This window comes from Mustela nivalis (assembly GCF_964662115.1).
Source record: "Mustela nivalis genome assembly, chromosome: 11".
Classification (NCBI taxonomy): Eukaryota; Metazoa; Chordata; class Mammalia; order Carnivora; family Mustelidae; genus Mustela; species Mustela nivalis.
Genome location: NC_139030.1, coordinates 97,316,827 through 97,337,518, shown reverse-complemented (window position 1 = coordinate 97,337,518; position 20,692 = coordinate 97,316,827). Strand labels below are relative to the sequence as shown.

Here is a 20,692-nt window from a genome sequence, read left to right as displayed (position 1 = left end):
ACCACAGACGGATTTTGACCGTGGTGTCCCATCTGACCCTACAGGTATTCCAAGCCAACAACGACGCATCCGAGGTGGTTCTTAACAAGCTGCACACGCCCCTCCTGACCAGGTTCGTCAGGATCCGGCCCCAGACCTGGCACTCAGGCATTGCCCTGCGGCTGGAGCTCTTTGGCTGCCGGGTCACAGGTGAGGGGGACCCCCGTGAGGCTGTGGAGCTGGTTGTGTCCTGGGCTCGGCTCCCGCTTTCAGCCCAGTAGCGTGATTGCACCCCGTGAGCTTTCCAGAAGGCTCATTTTCACCTGGGGCTCTGTTCAGCAGTATCTCATGTACCCCGACTCCAGACCTTGTCCTGCCGGTTACCATGTATCTGTGCATCTGCCACTCGCTCATTGGCTGCGCCAGTGTTCTCGGAGGCCTGCCCCACCCTAGGGAAGTGGACAGGGGAAGTGAACGAGCCGGGGGGATCTCTAGCCACACCAAACTTTGGCTGGTGGGCGGCATGGATCATAACCAGATTGTGTACTGGATAGTTATTAACTAAGATGTGTGTATGAAGGAGAAAGACCAGGTGCTCGGAGAAATGATGGCAAAGGGGACCCCACTAACCATTGACTGGAAGTTTGGGGACAGCCTTTCTGAGGGTGTGATACTTAGGTAAAGTTTAGCCTGATGAAGACAGAGGGGAAAAGCATTTGGAACAGCAGGAACAGCATATGCGAAGGTAGTAAAAAGCTATGATAACACACGTGGAAGCAAAGACCAGATCCCAGAAAAGTGTCCATCCAGTTAGGAAAATAATCATCCAGGAAACAACTCGGGGCTCAGCTGAGCTCCCCTGGGCTTACCGCCCTGGGAGGCTCAGGGGGGCCTGGTGTCACCACAAGGATATTCATGTCCTTGGCTCACAGTGTGAGATGCTTAGACACGCCAGGCACTATGCCGTGACCATTTATGTGGTGACTGGTGGAATCCTTGTGACAGCCCCTACCAGGTAAGTTCTGGTGCTCGCCTTCCTTCACACCTGGATACACTGAGGTATGGAGCAGCTGAATCACTTGCCTGACGTCAGACGGGTAGTGAGGGACACAGCAGACACGGACCCAGCTAGACTGGACCCCAGGCTGGGCTCGTAACCGCAGTGCTCAAAACGCAAAGACGTCAGTTCTGACTTGCACGTGTGGTCGCCGGGTTCTTGCCCAGCTCCCTGCTAAGGGGAGATGGTGGCCGGCAAGCAGGGCAACAGCCACGAGCCCTTGCGTCTCCCTCCGCTCCACAGATGCACCCTGCTCCAACATGCTGGGGATGCTGTCGGGTCTCGTCCCCGACTCCCAGATCTCGGCCTCCTCCACCCGCGAGTACCTGTGGAGCCCCAGCGCCGCCCGCCTGGTCAGCAGCCGCTCGGGTTGGTTCCCCCGGATCCCTCAGGCCCAGCCAGGCGAGGAGTGGCTCCAGGTAGACCTGGGAGTGCCCAAGACGGTGAAGGGCGTCATCATCCAGGGGGCCCGCGGGGGAGACAGCATCACTGCTGTGGAAGCCAGGGCGTTTGTGCGCAAGTTCAAAGTCTCCTACAGCCTGAACGGCAGAGACTGGGAGTACATCCAGGACCCGAGGACCCAGCAGCCGAAGGTAGGCCATTCCCTGGAGACTCCCTAACCCTATCCCAAACAGGGAAGCTTAGTTTTGGGATGCTCACTTCCTAACCAGATAGTTGTCACCAGACTCCCTGTGTTCTAATAAGCAAACGTTAACTGAGAGATTACTTTGTTCCACGCTGCTAAACGCCATATTTTAATCCTTCCAACATCTCTGGAAGAAGGCTCCTCTGTCACTCCCATGTTAGAGATGACAAAAGTGAGGCTCGGCGTCACCCCTGGGGTCACAGTGTGTGACTGTGGAGAACCACGATTCAGTCTGACTCCAGAGCCCAGACACCCACCCACCACCCTGCACTGCCTTTCTGTCAGGCTTGACACCCTTTGCACGCTCTTTCAGAGGACGTTTCCTTGGAGTTGGCCAGACGTCCAAAAGGGGATGTCGTTTTTGAAGGCTTCAGTATAGAACCTAGAGGATTGCTTCCAAAAACGACTATTTTTTTTTAACGCCACGGCGCTCCTTTGTATTTTCCTAGTCTGGTCTCTGCTTAGACCTTTCCCACCTCTCATAGGGAGGCTGGGAGAGGCTGGAGAAACTTCCCAGGTCAGCAGAGCCCACTCCTCCCACCGTCAGGAAGTACGGGTCAGCCCTCGACCCTGGGTATGGAGGAACCCCCAGAAGGGCAAAAGATATCATGCCTCTCCAGGCCAATCTCGGCGGGGGCGCCAGACATTCTGATCCTAACCGCTGAGTTACCCTCATTTTCCTCAGAAGAGCAGGCCTCTTTTACCAAGGAAGGAGGAATTTCAGGTCTCTGTTTGGTCCCCTTTGCTCAGCAAATGTTTCCGTTCTTAATGCAGAGGCACGGGCTGGGTTGGAGGCTTTGCAATGCTGATGTAAACACCCAGCTCACACTTTAGGGGCCTGGAAAGGCTCAGGACTTGGTAACTGGAAACCACAGGGGACAGAGCACAAACTGGACCATGGGTTTTCCCTGGCAAGAACAGAGCCTGGCTCTTCTCGGTCCTTCTGGGAGCCTGGGAAAGGAGAGATGATCTTAGCCAGGATTGGGGCCTTCCCTCCCCATAATAGTGCCCCCTTTTGGAATTGTGGGGATCCTGCAAAATAGGTAGCATCCCTAGGTTCCGCTCAGCCCGTCCCCGGCATGTCTCCACACCAACATCGCCCTAAGTCAGTGGCTCCCACATGTGCTCTGGGTTGGGTCCCCCACCCGGCTTGGACCAGGACAGCCGCACTGTCCTCAGCTCATGTCCTGGGGCTCGACGTGAGCTTTGTTTTGACCTGGGAGCTGTCAGTCAGCTGGGACTTTCTGCATCTAGACTTTCAATCATTATAAGATTTTTTTTTCTTTTAAGATTTTATTTATTTGAGAGAGAGGGAGTATGAGCAGGATGAGGGGCAGAGGGTAAGGGACGAGCAGACTCCCCGCTGAGCAAGGAGCCTGACGTGGAGCTCCGTCCCATGACTCTGGGATCATGACCTGAGCTGAAGGCAGACCCTTAATCCCCTGAGCCACCTGGCGCCCCTACAACAAGAACTTCTAAGACAATAGGCAAAGCAGCCTGAAATTCACTTCTCTTCTTTCCAGCCAAGTCCTTTCAGACACTAAGTCTTTCCCCTAAGTCCACAATCTCGAGTCCCAGGGTAGAAGACAGAACGTAGCAATTGCCTCTTTGATCTGCTCCCTCTTCTCTGTGTTCCTGGAACCCTAACTATCTTCCAAATGAATCAAAACTTTGGTCTGAGGATGGGGCTCCTATGGGTGGTAATGTCCAGTGAGTCAACTCTGAAGCTGCCTTCTGGGTGGGGCTGAGGGGCAGGGAGGAGACGGGAAGGATCGGGAAGAAGGGGAGGAGTGGGGAGGGGGTCCCACAGAAGAGGGGCTGAGTGGCCCGTCTCCCTTGCAGCTGTTTGAAGGCAACATGCACTATGACACCCCGGACATCCGAAGATTCGACCCCGTTCCTGCGCAGTACGTGCGGGTGTACCCCGAGCGGTGGTCTCCGGCCGGGATTGGGATGCGGCTGGAGGTGCTGGGCTGTGACTGGACAGGTAAGGCCTGCTTTCCCTCTCGGGGTCCCGCTCACATGCTCGTGTGACCCTGGCTTCCCGGGATGCCCTGGGAGGAGGTCAGACCATGAGGCTGTGGATGGGCCGAGGGGACAGCCCTCCCCGGTGAGGCTCTGTCAGCTCAAACCCCGCCCCAGCCCGGGCTCTGCTGTGTTCTCCTGCCTCCAGCCATGGGCACTACAGCCTCTGGAGGGGGGACAGTTTCTCAAAGGGATGTGCTTTGTCTTTTTTAAAGGATCATTTCAGTTGCCCAGCCCCCGTCTCTCAAAAACAAATCATAACCACACACCACCCACCCAAATTCAATTAGACCCTGACTCTTCAGGCCGGGAGGCTGTGGCTGTTGATTTAGGGAAGGAAAAAAAAAAAAAACCCTCATGATAATAAAGTAATCGGTTTATGTCTGAATCTGGCCTCCAGATGTCAGTGGCTAAGAGACTTCATTTTCATTTCGAAGCCACATCTGTAAAAGGCATTTATTTGCTCAGGAGGGACCCTGTTGTAGGGAAGCTGACGGGAGTAGGACTTCTTCCCCCTGCGCAGCGGGAGTCTTGCTCATTCCTTCCCGCCCCCTCCCTGCCAACCTCACCCCTGCCACCCTCGGTGGCCCAGGCCCGGGAAGACCTCGAACTCTCCCCATAAGGCAGCTCAGGCCCCCTGCGCAAGCCCACCCTCCCCGTTTCCGGGAAGCTCCCTTTGCTTTGGAGCCAGACCCCACCCTTCCTCCTGGCACCTCCTTGGGCAGAGCTGGTGCGAGACGTCACCTGGTGCTGGCTCCCTGCTCTCCAGAAGGAGCTCAGAGGAGCCCCCTGAACGCAGGGCCAGCAGGAGCAGCGGACAAGCCGAGCTGCCCTGCCTCTCCGTCCACCAGGTAGCTCCGTTTTCCCATCTGTGCCGCACCCTTCTCCGGCTCCCCCGACGGGGTATCCGGCGGGATAATAAGGGCACGTCGGAGAAGCACCGCTTGGTGCCCGGGGAGGAGCCTGCTGCCGGTGTGTTGTCTCCGATGGCTCAGAGGAGGAGCCCTGTTGAGGCACGCGGGCTAGAAATCGGGCCCAAATTAGCCTCTCTCCCCTTTGGATTGAAGGCAGGCCCAGCGGACATAGTTCAGTAGGAAGATTCTTTACTCACCATCACGTGGGGGAAAGGCCAAGTTTCCCTCTAGCCTGCTGAATGCGAGTCACCTGTTTGCTTGCAGGTGCCGAAAACTGTCCCTCCAGCAGTGATACAAGCTGGCTCCATTTGTGGCCTCTCTGAAATCAAAGGGTTGGAGCCGCAGGGGACCCAGGAGCTTCTAGGCCGGGGGCTTTCAAACAGTTTTGACCGTGATCCACAATTTAAAAGAAATTTTTATCGCAATCCACTTGGCTTGCAAGCACGTGATGCATGCATACAAGTTAGGGCGTCTTGTTAAGTGCTGGACCCTGGGGACAGACGGCCAAGTACGAGACCTTCCTCTGCTGCACTCCGGCCCCATGGCCTCAGACAAGTTCCTTAGCCTCTCAGCATCTTGGTTATCTCAGCTGCAAAATCGGGATGATAATAGTGTATCTGCACCCCCTAGAATTGTTAGGATTCAATGAAATAATGGATATAAAGTACTTAGACTGCAGCTTGACAGCTAATAAGCCTGTGATAATAAGTAAACGCAGCTGGAACAAAAGGTTCCAGATCAGTGTTCGTTTTCCCCACGTGAGCACACTCTGACATGTCGCAGTCCAATTCAAAAATGCTGGTCATGACCCATCGCAATGATCCCACATCCTACTAACCAGTGTGGCATACACTTTGGGGGAAAAAAAAATCACAGATCTAGGCCAATGTCTCTATCACAGATGGGGAAACTGAGTCCCAGAGAGAGGAAGCTACTTGTCAGAGGTGTGCCCTTCTGTGGCATGCCTCTCCGGGCCTGGCCCTGCTTTACAACCGGCTGGACCGTTGCTAATGTCCTTTCGCTCTTCCTGCTCCCCCTCCCCAAGCTGGCCCAAATTACCCTGGCGATAGTCAGCAACAGGTTTCTCATTTCAAATTCCTGCCTGGCCATTCCTTGGAAGATCAGAGTTGGGGCTTCTTAGCCTCCGCCCAACCTCCTTCCTTTTGAAGTCGCTGACATCTGGTTTCAATTGCGAGGGGCGCGTTGTAGTTTGACGGGCAGTTACCCCCGAGCTCCCAGGAAAGCGCAGCGGACACGGGCTGCCTTCTCACTATCTTTCATATCCTTGCCTCGTCAGCCCCCTGCGCCCCTGGATTTAACGTGATCTTTACCAACCTGCTACCTGACCCCCCGAGAAACTGCTTCCATGGGCCACACGGCTTTTTTGCTTTTAAAATTCCCATTCCTCTCTGCGACGCATCCCCCCCCCCCCCGCCCCCATCTTCGCTTCATTCCTACCCCAAAAGGAGAGCAGGAAAAGTAATGGGGCTGGCCCGAGTCACTGCAGCTAAATAACCTGAAAGGGCTGCTTCACCTGTTGGTTTGTTTGTGTTCCAAATGATTACTTCTTGCTTTGCTGCCCACAGTTTGCTTTACAATTGAGTTTGAGATTCTATGACACAGTGACAAATTTGAACTTACAAATTAGGACGCTTCGAGGTTATTTGCTATTTACCGTGAGCAAGAGGCAGACACGGCGAAGGAAAGTATGAAAGGTTATGTGCGTCGTATTTAATAGCAGGAAGATGGGAAGTCGACCGTGAAAAAGCTTTTCAACGTTATTTAGCCATTTCCTTCAGCTCCTGGCTTTATTAAACGGCATCCCAAAGTGTGCCTGACAAAGCGCCTCTCCACGCACAATAGTGCAAAGGAACATGTATAGAAATGGGCGGAACAATGCAAGAGCTTATCCGGGGAGTCTCCCATTGGAGGGCAGCCCTGGGATGAAGACCCCACCCCCAGGCGCAGACGTGACGCCAGGTACTGGAGCCTCTCCTGGCCCCACCCAGGGGCGAGGCCCCACCGTTTCATTGATCTCATAAATAGTTGCCGGATGAATGACTGGCAGAAGCAAGTCGACAAATGAAGGGACGGGCGAGGGCATCTCCTGAGCCCAGGTCAGAACTGCCTGCCTGCGGCCACGTGTAGCCCGACCCCGTGCTGCGGCGAGCTCCTGTGGACCATACTTTGAATAAGCTGCCGATATGGGCGAGCCTAGAGCTCTTCCATGGGAAAGGAATTGGCTTCGTGTTGGGGAAAAAAAAAAATTTGTTTTTTTTTTGCAAGAGCCAGCCACCTTGGGCCCCCTCCCCTCAGGCCTTTCGTGTGCTGGGGCCAGTCTTGGTGGCCTCCCTTGAATCAGGGCACGCAAGCTGCCCTCTGCCACCTTCAATCCGGCCCTGAACTCTCCCCAGCCCCGGCGGCCCCTGGCTTACAGTAGCTGCTTGCATGCGGAAAGCATTTGAATCTGCCACACCCTGACCTAAAGGCACAGCCGCAATTACTTCCACCAACTGGAGTCTGAGTCCCTTTGAGTTCGTATTCCTTTCTGTGCAGTTTTGTGCAAACACGAACCACAATGGCTGGGGTCGCACCTCCCCAGCTGGGTCTGGCTTCGCTTGTGGCTTTGGCTGCTGCGCTTCTGATGATCTCGTTAGAGGTGGGCCCCCTAGGTCAGTTAGCTTTGGTTCAAAAAAGTGCTGTCTGAGTCAGGGAAGGCTGAAAAGAGAACGTCTCTTCCACGTAAGAGCAGGGTGAACCGGCCGGCAAGGCACGTCAGCAGCCCCCCAAGGGGCAGTGCACGGGAAGCTCAGTTCATTAAGCAGTGGGAGTTTTTCACTGTGTTGGAGGGGCACCACTCACTGTGCGTGGGGGAGAGGGGTGGAGAGGAGGGGGGTGTGTGGTGTACGCACATGTGCATCACACACGCTTCTGTCTTAAACAGAACACCCAGAGCACGGGTTAGCCTGCCTTGGGGTCAGCTTCACCTGCATCCATCCCGGTCCCACCTGGCCTTCTGTGCTGGCCCCAGGACCTTTGCTGTCGAGTTTGCTGCAGGGACATGAGTTTGTGTCCCTGCCTCTGTAGAGGCTGTTCTGTAGCTTGGGACTATTTTCCTTCAACTCGGGCAATGCTTTTGACTTCACTGACAGCACACAGAGGTGACTCCAGGGATGTGTGTGAGAGTGTGTGTGTGTGTGTGTGTGTGTGTCCATCTTCCTCCTTTAAAAGCCTACACTTAGAAAGGAAACAGCGTTTGGGGCATCTTCCTTCTGCTGGGTTTCAGTGCAGGCTGCCGCGTGCAGCACTCACTTCCCCTTTCTTTGCCTTTCCGCAGACTCGAAGCCCACAGTAGAGACCCTGGGACCCACTGTGAAGAGCGAGGAGACCACCACCCCATACCCCATCGAGGAGGAGGCCACAGAGTGTGGGGAGAACTGCAGCTTTGAGGATGGTGAGTCCCCGTTCGTCCGGGATAGTGCAGGGCTGACCATCAGAGGAGGCTGGCCTTTGGCTGGGGCAGGGACCTGGCTGTCCCCCGATCAGAGGTCAGGGAGGTGCGGGTAGTCAGGGGCTTGAGGCAGTGGCTGTTTACAACCGATCTAGAAGCATTCAGTTATTGGAACAACCAACCAGGATGGCCTCTAGGCATGAACCTGCTGGTCATCAGCTGAGATAAGTGCCCATCCGGAGAGGACCCCTCGTTTGCGAAGTCTCCTTTTCAGCCTTCACTTTGAATCATTAAAATCCTCAGCCTTTTTGGGTTGAGCTGTGTCTCCACTGTACAGTCCGGTGAAGGTCTGGCAGTCATCCGGATGACTAGGCCCAGGGAGCGTGGCAATCCAGGTTAACTCAGCAGGTAACCATGCTGTGACCACATTTCTCGGGGTCTTTGCCCACTGCTGGTTGAGAACATGTACTAGTCATGGCTCCAGAAAATGGCCCATCCCCTCCTTCCTGGGAGGTGAGCACAGGTCAGTGACAAAGGCAGGGAGGTGCAAAGGCACCTCAACCCTTCTTTGAGATCCCTGGGTCCCCTCGTTCTGAATCAGCCTCTTCACAGGGAGCTCTGTGTCACCTTCCCTTCATCTTCTGAGCGCATCTGAGTAAGATAAAAACAATCGGCAGAGCCCGAAAGTACGTCACCTCACCAAGTAGGAGGACATTCCTAGCAAACCGCAGATTTTGGAACACCTGGCATTTTTGGCTAGAATTTAAGGCTTGACAGTCTCCACTTACAGTAAATTACTGATCCTTATTAAACGTTCATTAGACAACACGAGGGAAGATTGGTGGAGAGACTTGGGGAGACTTAGAGAGACTTGGAGGAGACGCAGCTTAGCGTCGTCTCAGTGGGTAGATGGCACAGTCCTGTGAGAACCTGCGGCTCGCTGACACCACCCACTCCGCCGGCGGACTGGCCAGCTCCAGAAAATGGCGACAGAGGAGAATGGGAGGGAAGCCAAAAATAAACGCTCAAGTCGTGTGACTGAAAAACGATAATTTAATGCATATGCTTTTAGGAATGTTCTTTTGTATATTGTGTGGGTGAGGGGGACACTGTTGGTCAGGGTTAGTTGAATACAGGATTCTGACATTTTAATGAACTTGGTTTTTGTTTTATGAAGAGGAGAAGGAGACTTGGAGAATCTTCCAAGACGCGTTTAAGATAGTTCGCGAGCTCACGGTGGAATGCACGCGGAGTTAATATATGGTATGGGATTAGCAGAGTTAGCCCGGTGGAGGGCAGGAGGAGGGGGTTCTATCTAAATGGTAATCCAGAGGAAAATTTAAGAGTTCTGCTGTAAACTTTCAGAAGTTTAATGTAATTTTCCCATTTATAGTGGTTTGTTTCCTTTGAGGTTTCTTGGGTGGTTCCTCCCAACTTTTTTTTTTTTTTTCCAAAAGGTTTCTTTGTGGAATTTGGTTTCTGAGATAGAGTCTGAGTGTAAACATGAGAGAGGAATTATGGTATATTGAATTACTCCATATTTTTTAACGGAAAAATAGAAATTCAGAAATTGGCGGGAGAAGGGGGGGTTAGGACTAAGGGCCGACTTTTCCAAGCCACAGGTTGATGCTTCTGTAATAGATTCCATGTGTTTCTTCTGGACTCGAGCTGACGTTGGCCAAGGGCGGGCAAACATGAAATGCTCTCTCTGGGGAAGGGGAGGCACAGCCAGGGCCCGGTGGCAGTCTGCCTCTGCGGCCGGCGCTGCCCTTCCCCTCGCCCCCATGGTGTGAGCCATTTGTTTCCACCAGTCTGTTGTTCCCTTTAGATTTCCTAACCTGCATTCTAGACCTTCCCCACGGAAATTCCTCTCTGGGAACCCTGAGAAGGGAAGTGAGAAGGCCAAAGACCCCACTTCCTCCCCGCTACTAGCACTGGCCAGCACTTTTCCGCGGTCTCTGAGGCCGCTGCGGGCACGCTTCCAAATTTGGATTCCCGTTTCCTCTTTCCCCCACCTCCACACCCGTCCCTACTTCATCCCATCTTTGGCACCAGCTCCTACTGGGTTTTTAGAGCTCAGTGGAGCCTCCGAAGAAGGTCTCTGGGTTCAGTCCCCCAGCTTAGACAGGTGAACAACCAAGCGGAAGGCGCGAGCCATGGTGCGGGCCCTTCTGACATTTCCATGAGGAAGGCGTTCGCTGCTGCCCCTGGGATCTTGGCCCGCGGGCACTCGGTGCCATGCAGAATTATTCTTTTCTCCTGGTCGGTGCTGAGCCAGGCGGCCGGCTGCTCTGGCCCCTCGCGTTGCCCTGCCGTGCCAAATCGCCCACCTGGCAGTGCTGTCCCACAGGGATGCCGAGCCGACCTCGTGTCGCGGAACAAAAGACCTATCCCAGGAGGTGAAGGGGCACAAACAAGCCTTCCTTGTTTTGGAGCTCACTCTCTCCTCCCTGGCCCAGCACCTGCCCGGCACATCAGCCTCTCTGGATGCTAATGGGCCTCCCCATCCCTTGTGAGAGCCCGGTTGGCAGGAGCCGGCCTTGCACTGAGGCACTGGGGAGACATTCTTCTCTGGCACTCAGGGAACAGCCATTTTCCCATTTGTCTGCTCTCTGAGGTGGACAGAAGAGCCTGGAGAGAGCCTGAAGCCATTTGGTGGCCTCATTTATAATTGCTTACTATGGGAACCACTGGCAGACTTGGCTTTCATGCCTGGGAAGGATGAGACCAAAGGCTGACCCGAAAGCCAACGATCGCCAAGATGAGTTAAATGAATAAGCAAAGGGAGCCACTTCGCTTAGGCCTTGCCAGGGTTCTCAATAGCACCACTGTGGCTGTCGTCCGAACCCGTTTCATTTGCCTTCTTTGGGTTATTTCCCCCCACTTTCAGACAAAGATCTGCAGCTCCCTTCGGGATTCAACTGCAACTTTGATTTCCCCGAGGAGCCCTGTGGTTGGATGTACGACCACGCCAAGTGGCTCAGAAGCACCTGGCCCGGCAGCTCCAGCCCAAACGACCGGACGTTTCCAGGTAAGCCGATGGCAGGTCCAGAGTGGAAAGGGTTAAGGCCAGCCCGCTGCAGGGCTCCTGGCCCCTGGTTCCCTGACAAGCATCATAACTTCCCACCACAAGGCAGTCCTCTCTCTGCGCCCACAAACCACCAGTCTGCTCACAGCGTCACCCTACGAAACAGCGTGGTCGTGGTTCCTAGCCCTGTCTTGGGATTAACGGTGCAGCCCGGAAGCCGGGAGGGAGCACGAGAGGCCAAGAGGAAAGAAAGGAAAGGCAGAAAGGAAGCAGTTGGGAGGCTTCAGGAGACAGGATGAGTCAGCATCCCCTTGTCACCATAGCTAAACACTCTGGGCCGAGCCACAGGGCCTGTTGTCGACTCCAGGCTGGCCGCTCTTCCTAAAATGCCTCCTTAGGAGACCACTGGCCTGCAGCCCGACGGGTACTTCTCGCAGAGGGTCATCCCGTCGGTAGCGAACCAAGCTGAGGGTCCAAAATGCTGCCGCGCCCGTGGGGTCTAGCAGAGCCACCTGGCACACGGCTTCTGGAAGAGTGTTGCTAGAAGACAGCCCTTGACGTATTGCTCAGCTGCCCTTCTTAAGTGCCAGGTCTGGGCAGCCTCTGTGGACACTGCTGATGGAGAGGGGCTTGCCTTGAGCCCTCCTCAGCCTGCGGAAGCAAGAGGCCGGTCCTCTCTCCACCGCAGCGTGTGTTTAGAGCAGGTTCTGGTCCGCGCTGAACCCCCAGCTCTCCGGGGATGGGAGAGAAAGAGAAACCCAGCCTGTCATGTTTGCCACTTTCAGGGGCATCACTGTCCCCCTGTGATTAAGCTACCGCTGGGACGGGAGCAGAGGCAGAGGTGGGTGTATGAAGACCATTAGATGGTTTTCGGCCGTCAGACAGCTCCGAGAGCTGGGAGTGACCTCAGAAGCATAGAGACTGGCAAGGTGGATTCAAATCCTGAGCAAGTGCTGAGTTTTGAGGATTTATGACCTCTCGTTTTTAATGTAACTTATTTAATGGTAACTTTGTGTCATTTAATGTTTAATAATGACTGTGCTTCACAACGGGCCTCATAAAATTCCAGAAAATTTAGCAGCCGGCTCTCGCAAGCCAGCGCACGTTGGCTCTAGCACCGCGCATTAGGTTTTCCTTTTTTGCACCCCTGGCCTGGACCCCGGAACCCCATAAGCATTGGAGAGGAAAGGGGTCCATTCTGGGAATTAGTCAATCAGATGTTGCCTCACTAGAGAATAAAAGGGGGATGAGCCCCCCCTTCTGCAGGGTTCCCCGGAGCTGCTCTGTTGCCCCTCAACCCCAGGGACTGGGGGTGTCCCCTGCCCCCCAGGGGATGGCAGTGGGACAGATGCCAAGAGAGCTTTGCGGGCCGGCCTCCTGACACAGCCTGCACTTGCTTTCCTGGAGGGTCACAGCGTCTGCTCTGGAGAAAAACATTTTCATATTTCAAGTGTTTATCTCTTCAGCATTTGAGTGCTCAGAGAGATTAATATCTGAAGATCACCGTGGCCTCGGGCAACAGGAGAGAACACTTACCCTCATCCCAGCCTTAATCACCCTCCCCCCTCTCGTTCACTGCAATAATGTTTAATTAATATAATGAGCCTCCTGCACGTTGGAAAAAAAAATACTTATTTTTATAACCCAGCCTGGATTTTTCATTTCATTTCCTCTCCTTTGAGACCTGCCCCAATTAATTGGTTGTTTTTCCCAACCTCCACTTTGTATCCGAACCTAAAGAAGGTGTGCGGGGTGTGCGTCCGCGTGTATAGGCCTAGTGTGTGGGGTTACGGGTGTGTGTGTGTCTACATTAGCGTAGGTGTTTCTTTCTCAAGGTGTTTGTGGGTTCTGTGTGTGTGTGTGCACATGTGTCAGTGAATATGTGTGCGTTTATGTGTGTGTGTGTACATGTTTTCCATGGGAACCTCTGAGTGTGTGTGTGTGTGTGTGTGTACATGTTTCCATGGGAACGCACATTATGTACACCCATATATGTGTACATATATGGGTGTACATATATGTGTGTTTGTGTAAGTGTTTTCCATGGGAACCTCTGAGTGTGTTTGTGTGTGTGTGTGTGTGGTTGAGTGTGACTGAGGTGTGTACCAGAAGTGTCATGCACGCTCCTGTGCATTGCGTGAGGGGGGTCTGAGGAGGCAGCTCGGCGGAGATACTTTGAATGAAGGGATTGAGACGACAGCATGGGGAGGGTTACTGGCTCTTACTCAGGTTCTCCCTAAAAATTTGGCCTTCTCCCTCACACTCTCCTGAGCAGATTTTCTCTCAGAGGCCGGCCCTGTCCGGGCTACAAGGCCACCAGTGAGCCGCTGACACTCCCCAGAGAGCTCCCATCCCTGTCCATGTGAGCCCGGCCTTCACCTCGGCCCCGCTGCCCGTTCGCCCCCGCCGCCCCCTAGCGCAGGCCTCGCCCTCACCTGAGTGGCCCTCCCGCCGCCCTGGCTACCGGCTGGAAATTCTAGCTCTTGTCCTCACTCCAGCTGATTCATGACACCCTGCGGTTTGGGAGGGCTTTCCAGAGCAAGCTCGCGGAGCGGGCAGAGTTCCAGCCGGGGGCTGGCTGGATGGGGACAGAGAGAAAATGAGAGCCATACGGAACTGCGCCATCGAATGCTGTTTCTCCCTGAAGATGCTGAGGAGGAAGATAATTATTTTCCTCTTCCAGAGGAATCCCTGAAATTTGAAAAAGTGGCCCTTGTCACCTGTTTCCAGAAAACACAATTCGTACTGTTGGTTTCGGAACCCTTCCTTCCAGCCTCTGATGATTTTAAAAAGTCACTTGCTGTATTTGCCGCTTTCCTTCTCCTGGCAAAGCTCAATAGGGGGCTTTTAGCAGGGGAGGATAGAAAGCCCTTTCTGTTCAGGGTGGTCCTTTCTTTAAAAGAAAGGGGGGGTTGCCTGAGGGGAGCAGTCAGGAGAGAGGAAACAGCTGTGCCTGATCAGGGGCAGGCAGATGCTGGACCTTCCCAGTCAAAGCCAAAAGCCCTGTGTCCCCCACACTTCGACACTCCACAAAGAGGAGACACTCTTTAAGAGAAGTGCGCCATATGTTTCACCCCCTTACGGGATAGCCAAGCAAAAGTAATTGCCTGTAGGAAAGGCGGTGTCTCCATGGAGCGTGGAGGGCATCGGGAGAGCCGGGGGTGGGGGGAGCACAGCAGAAGAGCCATGTTGAAATACCCTACACAGCCTATTTGCTTGGAAGTGTCTGTGGAAACAACTTACATTCCTCAGATATTTTCTGATTTAGTTCTTTTCTCATGTTTTGTTTTGTCTTTTTTTTTTTTTTTCCTTTCAAGTCAGCAATTAGTTCTGTTCTTTTGGCCAATGGGGAGAGTTGCTTAAGGCTGACAAGACACCCACTGGTTTCTTGCCACTGTTTTTGTTTTTCAAGATAGTCTTTCAAGCCACTCAGAATCCCTTCTTTTAGCTCTTTGCTTGTGGCTTAGAAGCCAGGAGTGCGCTCACACCCGCCCCTGGGAACTCTGTCCTGAATTCAGTAACCCCTGGTGATTGCAGAAGAGCCAGACCCAAGTCCTCTGAGAAGCCGCTGTGCCTTTTCTGTGCAGCTACAGCCTCACAGAAAATGTCTTCCCTTGTGGGAACTGTAGTATTTTCCAGAGACAGTCTCAAGTGCGATGGTCGTAAACCCAGTTTTGAGGATGATCAGATTCACATATTTCAGGGACAAGGTAAAAACTCTGAGATGCCGTGGTGAGTCTGTGTGTCTAGAGCATGTTTAATGTGGTAGCCGCTAGCTCTTTTCATTTTACTTAATTACAATCAAATAGAGCTATAATTTTAGTTCCTCATTTCAGGGGCTTGGTGGCCATGATGTGTCAGACAGCACCGTTGTAGACCAGGGTCATCAGCACAGGATTGTCTTGGTCAGACTGCGTAGACGTCTTTTAGCATTGAGGTGTGCGTGATCTCTGGGGTCCTTGCTGATGCTGCTTCCCCACAGAGGGGCCGATGGCAGTGGAAACCAAGAAGCAAGTGATTAGGTGGGTGTGCCTTCTCTGGGGTCCCTTGGTGGGAGTGTCCGGTGTGGCTACTTTTGTCATCGGGTCATTCAACCTCAGTGAGCCACCACAGTAAGGGAAGCAAGTAGCATAGCGTTAGGCGGGGTAGGAGCTCTTTCATCTGACCAAAAGAAAGTAAAGACTAAGTAATATCAATAATAGTAATAATAGTAGTCGTAGTAACAGTAATAGTTATGGTTACTATTATTATCATTATTATCAGGATTGAGACAAGAAGACTAGAGAAAGAGCGCACCATGGCAGGTCCGCTTCAGAATCCTCAAGTGTGTGGGCTCCCTACATGTGTGCTCTCTTACACGTTCGTTGACCTCATGAAGTACGGTGACAGGATTCCTTCACTTCAATCACTCCAAATGGTGGACGTGAAATACAGGAAACGGGCAGGGTGCCGGCCGGCTCTGCCTACAGATAAAGCAACACGTGGTCTGTTGTGTCTGTGTTGTGGGTTCATGCCCCACATTGGGCTTGGAACCTCCTTAAAATTAAATAAATAAATAATAAATAAATAATTAAAAAATAAAGCAGGCAGTGCCTGTTTGGATCAGTCCACCATTACAAAAAAACAGAGCTTTGGCAGCTCAGCACTTCTGTGTTTATTGGCTTGAGAAAGCAAAACCTTTACTCTGGATTCAGAAACAAGCTCAAGACAGACTAAGAATACAATGTTCTGAAATACTGGAATTTTGCTAAGGGTCGCTATTCCCCCAGATGTCAGTGGGAGAGTTATTAACGTTATGGCAGGGCTGTTGTGATGCACATTGGGCCATTTATAAACTCCATGGGAGTAGAGGACCAGAACTGTGATTCACAGGGGCACAGGTTCCTGAGACTGTGTGTGTGTGTGTGTGTGTGTGTGTGTGTGTGTGTGGTGGGGGTCAGGGGAGGTAGATGGTTGCAGAGAAATGACAGAGGAGAACTGAGGAGTGAACTTGCTCACGATAGGCTTGTTATTTGGCAGGGAGCTAGTTATGACTCTGAATGAAAAAGCAAATTCTCTGAACTCAAAAGACCTCCCCCGTAGGCAGCAAAGGATCCGGACTCTGCGTTGGCATTAGCTTGAGTTGCCGTTGGAAAGAGGATGAGGTGGCTTGGAGCGGGCAGAGCCACTGCTCATACACAGACGAGACCTTCTGGGGCTCAGACTGTGGGAGGCAATTAAAGACCAGGAGCAGCTTGGCTACAGGAAAGCCGACATTCAAAGAACACCTTCAGCTGGAAAAGAGAAGCACAGAGGCCCTTTTTTAAGGAAAATAGGAAGGCAAATATCTCTGACTTTATGGAAAGACAGCAGTGAAGAGAAGCTATTATTCCTTTTTTGATTTTTTTTAATTTGAATTCAATTTAATTAACACACGGTGTACTATTAGTTTCCGAGGTAGAAGTAGGTGATTCATCAGTTGCACGGGACACCCCATTTCAAGTGCCCTCCTTAACGCCTGTCACTCAGCTGCCCCATCCCCCCACCTCCCTTCCGGCAACCATCAGTTTGTTCCCGGTAGTTCAGAGTCTCTTACAGTTTGCCTCCCTCCCTATTTGCCTATTATTTTATTTTTCCTTCCTCTGTGTTCATCGGCTTTGTTTCCTTTTTTTCTGAAAGTCCTGATTGGCTGAGTTCCCCGGCAGTGTGCAGATTGATAATGAAAGGGCAGAATGATGACAAGACTGCCACCACTGCAAAACCTTCATGAAAGTGGACACACAAAAAAATTAAAAAAAATAAGTTAAAAAAAAAAAAGCCAGCTCTGGGAAGACTCCTGCAAAGACCAGACCTGACACCTCAAACATCCACAAAACGGTCAATTGTAAACCCTGAGAACATCCTGCTGAGTTCATCCAAAGTCAATGTTTCCCTTAACAGGTTGTTAATTTGAGGACCTTAGCAGAGATAGACTGACCTTGGGAGGCCAGCCGAGGGGCTGACTCATGTTTTAAGCATGACCTATACAAAGAGATTACATCTCCTGCAGCACTAAATATTCTCTCAGATGGTTGTTCTAGTAGGAGGGCAAGATGCTAGCCAGGAGATGTGTGTGTCAGACAGATGGTGCGTTTGGCTTTGCGATAGCCAGGATGATCGGGCTGGTGATTTACTTCAGGGTTTGGTAAGGTGTGCACACGGCCGAGTCCATGTTGTTGGGCCGAACAGTCACGTGCTCACACAGCACTGCTACAGCTGAAGCCAGATGCGGCCATAAATCGCCAGGTAAGACATCAGGAGATCCTTTCTAGAGACAGCGGCAGGTTAAAATGGCTAAACGGCCCTGTCCTCTGCACGTCCCCGCTGCCCTTTTGAACTCCTATTGTTAGTTCCCATATGATTATTTTTCCTGTGTCATGGGCAACGACAGATGTTTTGAGTCAAAACCTAGCAAAATGCCTCCCAAATACATCAGGTCCAGGAGGAGAGGGATTGTATCTCTGGGACATTAGTTCTTCATTCTCTTTCAGCAACTAAACGTATTTCCTTCCTATTGTCTTTTTGTTGGAAGCTCTCCATGGCCGGCATCACTGCCATCAGCTATGAGTATAAGAAGACAGTCTCCAACAGGCGAGCTGGTTCTTAGCTGGTCAATTGTCATGTTTGGGGACCTCTTAACAACCCAGAGGGCTTTTTCCCTGAAGTCCAAGTCAGTGGACAGGGGCCCACCTGTGCCATCGCAGCCCGTTAGTTGATCAAGTAATCAGCAGCCATTGCGTGCTTACAACTTCCTCTGTGTTCAGCAGTGGTAGGCCATAAACTAGAATGTTCTACGGGAACGGACTTCACTCACAGCACATATATGGGTGCCATGACTTCAAAGAATGGAAGCACTTAGCTTAGAGGAGCATTAGTATAGACCTACCCCCATAACTAAAGCCCCCCCCAGTGTGGGCATTTAAAGAGGCAAGCATTGAGTTTCCTGAGAAAATGAAGACCCAGGGTCTGAATTCTTCACTAGTGAAAAATGTTTCCAAGTCAGAGGACAGAAATTGGCTGTGCTCCATCAGGGATAGACGGAGGACGTGTGTCTCAATGACAGCAGGAAAACTTAAAACTGAATTTAAGAAGTTCCTGACAGTTAGGGTTGTGACCCAGAAAACACATTGCCGATGTGACCTATGGAAACTTCTTCTCTGGAGGATTGAAAGCAGAGGGTGGACAGCTGTTCTGGGGACATTTTCAGCGTGGTTCCTCTGGGCAGCCGGGCTGACCTGATCTAAATGGTCTCTTGAGGTCCCACTCTCATTCCAGAATCATGTTGTATTTTATTTCATCTACTATATAGCGGTAGGAAATACATGTGGTCAACAGTGCATTATGCACAAGTGGGAGCTGGCTGGTTGCAGGGGTTGGAGCGTCTTCACTGACCTCCAGCCAAACCATACTTCCTCCTTAGTCTAGGACTTGTCTTCCCAGGTGACTGGTGCTTTTTTGACCCTTTTTCTTTTCTTTAAAAACAAAACAAAACAAACAAAACAAAAACAAAAAAAACCAAAGGCAAGCATAGAAGTCAGTGTGTGTAGCGATAGTAGTAGTAGTAATAAAGACCAGAGGTTTTAATGAGCACTTACTCTGTCCCAGTTACTGTGTCAAGCATTTAGCATGGCCTGTTCCATCTCCTTCTCCTCACAGCCCTCTCCAGCAATGTTCTTATTATACCCATTTTACAGACGGGGGAAACTGAGGCTTTAAATGATGGGTGAGCATCAGACAAGGGGTCCAGCCCAGATGAGCGGCCACACTCTTAGCAATCCTCCTTACTTGGGTGCCGTTCGCTCCCTAGCCGCCGTCTGAGACACATGGCTTCAAGCCTCCGCACCTCCACCTCCGTTTCCTCTCCAGTAAAATCAGAGAAAGCAGTGCTTGCTTCCCCGACCTAGATTTCCCAGGGACGATCACGGAAGAGAAAGCAGGCGGCGCTTCTGGTGCCAACGCTGGCCCACAGGAGGCGCTCAGCCAACACCAGTACTCTTGCCCCCGCGTTTCCGGTCCCTCCCTGGGGGCCCTGCTTGGTCAGAGCCATTCCTCCCTACGTCCTGCCTCCAATCAGGCCCCTCTCGGCGACAAGCAGGGAGGTTTTGCGGCTCAGCGTCCCTCTGACTGATGTCTACTGCTAATTCCTTAAATTTACATATCATCTTTCTTCCCTCGAGCTCCTAGCACTTAGCAGACAAGTGGGGCACAAATGATTTAACTGAGTGAAATTCAGAGGCCCGCTTGTCTTGAGATTCTGCAAACTAGTGGATTAGCTTGGATGTCAGCACTGACTTATGATCCTTCAGCTGCTCGTGCTTAGCACGCCACCAGCATTAACTCCCTGGTCTTCCTGGGGTCCTTTAAATCATGTGGAGCGATTATGATCTTATTGGGAGAGCGAGAGCAGGGGTGGGGCAAGAAGGGGGCCGGCTGGGGTCTGGGTGCAGCAGCCTGGGAGACCTCTGGCCTGATGGGGCCCGAAGTTTTAGCCACAGGATGATTAAACGGAACAGACCCGGATAAGATCCAGCCAGCGCGGCTCTCTCCACCTCCACACACATTCTACTTACTAAATTCTAACCATTATGCTAAGAATCCCCTGCCGCTTAAGAATGTAAATTCACACAAGTGACAGTATTTCTGCCAAGCAATTTTCAAGCAGCAAGTGGGTCTTATTTGTGAAACTGTGAAGGAAGAAGGCTGAATAATAAGTCTCTGAAATCTGGTTTCCTTTCGATCTGAGGTGAAAGCAGTCAGGGCTTGGAAATTACTGGAGCACGGGAGCATCGGGGGGGGGATGGGGGTTCTCACTGGTGGCCCCACGTGTGTCCCCAGGTCACCCTGTTATTATCAGCTCACCTCACCTTTGAAAGGGCTGTTGGTTCAGGACGGTGGGAGGGAATTGTGAAGAGATTATCTGAATCTGGGATTACCAGAGGCTAGCTGACTCTCCCTCTGTTCGTGGGTCTTGAGAGAATATCGAGCCTCATATCGTTCCTTCATCCATGGGTTTGCCAGTCATTCATCGGTGGGATCAAAATTTCCTTGAGTTGTGACATATACAGGGAGAAGCAGCAGAGTATTAACCCTTAGATGCGTAAGCCTGGGATTCTGTCATCTATCTGGAGCCATGGGAAAGGCACCCACGAAACGGTTAAATTACAGTGCAGGGCCGTGGGTGGTTACCTGCTGAAACGCATGAGAAATGGCCTCAATCTTTTTAAAAATAAGGCATGATCAGTGGTGCAGTCGGTAAATGCTTGAGTTGTGGAGAGGAAAGAGGCGGAATGTGCTGGAATGTGCCAGAATGGGTAGGAGAAGAATTGCCCAAAGAGGTGGGAGAGGTGGAGTTGGTAAGGGGTGGGGGGGGGTGGCAGGAAGGAGACGTGAAAGCGGGGGCAGGTGTCGGGGGTGGCACCCAGTTTGCCTTGAATAAACAGGGACCGATTGCCCACACGCTGGGCGGGCACCTGGGCATAGCTGAAGTGAAGACCCCACTTCCGGGAGGCGGAAAACCCGACGTCAGGTCCGGCTGTGCACCTGACTGCCCTCTCCACGTTGGATGAGCCCCTTG

At 52.2% G+C, this 20,692-nt stretch overlaps 1 protein-coding gene across 4 annotated transcripts in view; it reads left to right on the top strand.

Moving 5' to 3' along the window:
• Positions 1 to 20,692, top strand: part of NRP2 (neuropilin 2) — a 114,004-nt gene that overhangs the window by 57,827 nt on the left and 35,485 nt on the right. For all 4 annotated transcript variants that reach the window (XM_082689134.1, XM_082689135.1, XM_082689137.1 and 1 more), the window contains exons 8-12: positions 45 to 189; positions 1,280 to 1,629; positions 3,525 to 3,669; positions 7,959 to 8,075; positions 10,963 to 11,103. In XM_082689134.1, coding sequence (XP_082545260.1) covers positions 45 to 189; positions 1,280 to 1,629; positions 3,525 to 3,669; positions 7,959 to 8,075; positions 10,963 to 11,103 — 898 coding nt within the window. The remainder of the gene's footprint in view (positions 1 to 44; positions 190 to 1,279; positions 1,630 to 3,524; positions 3,670 to 7,958; positions 8,076 to 10,962; positions 11,104 to 20,692) is intronic.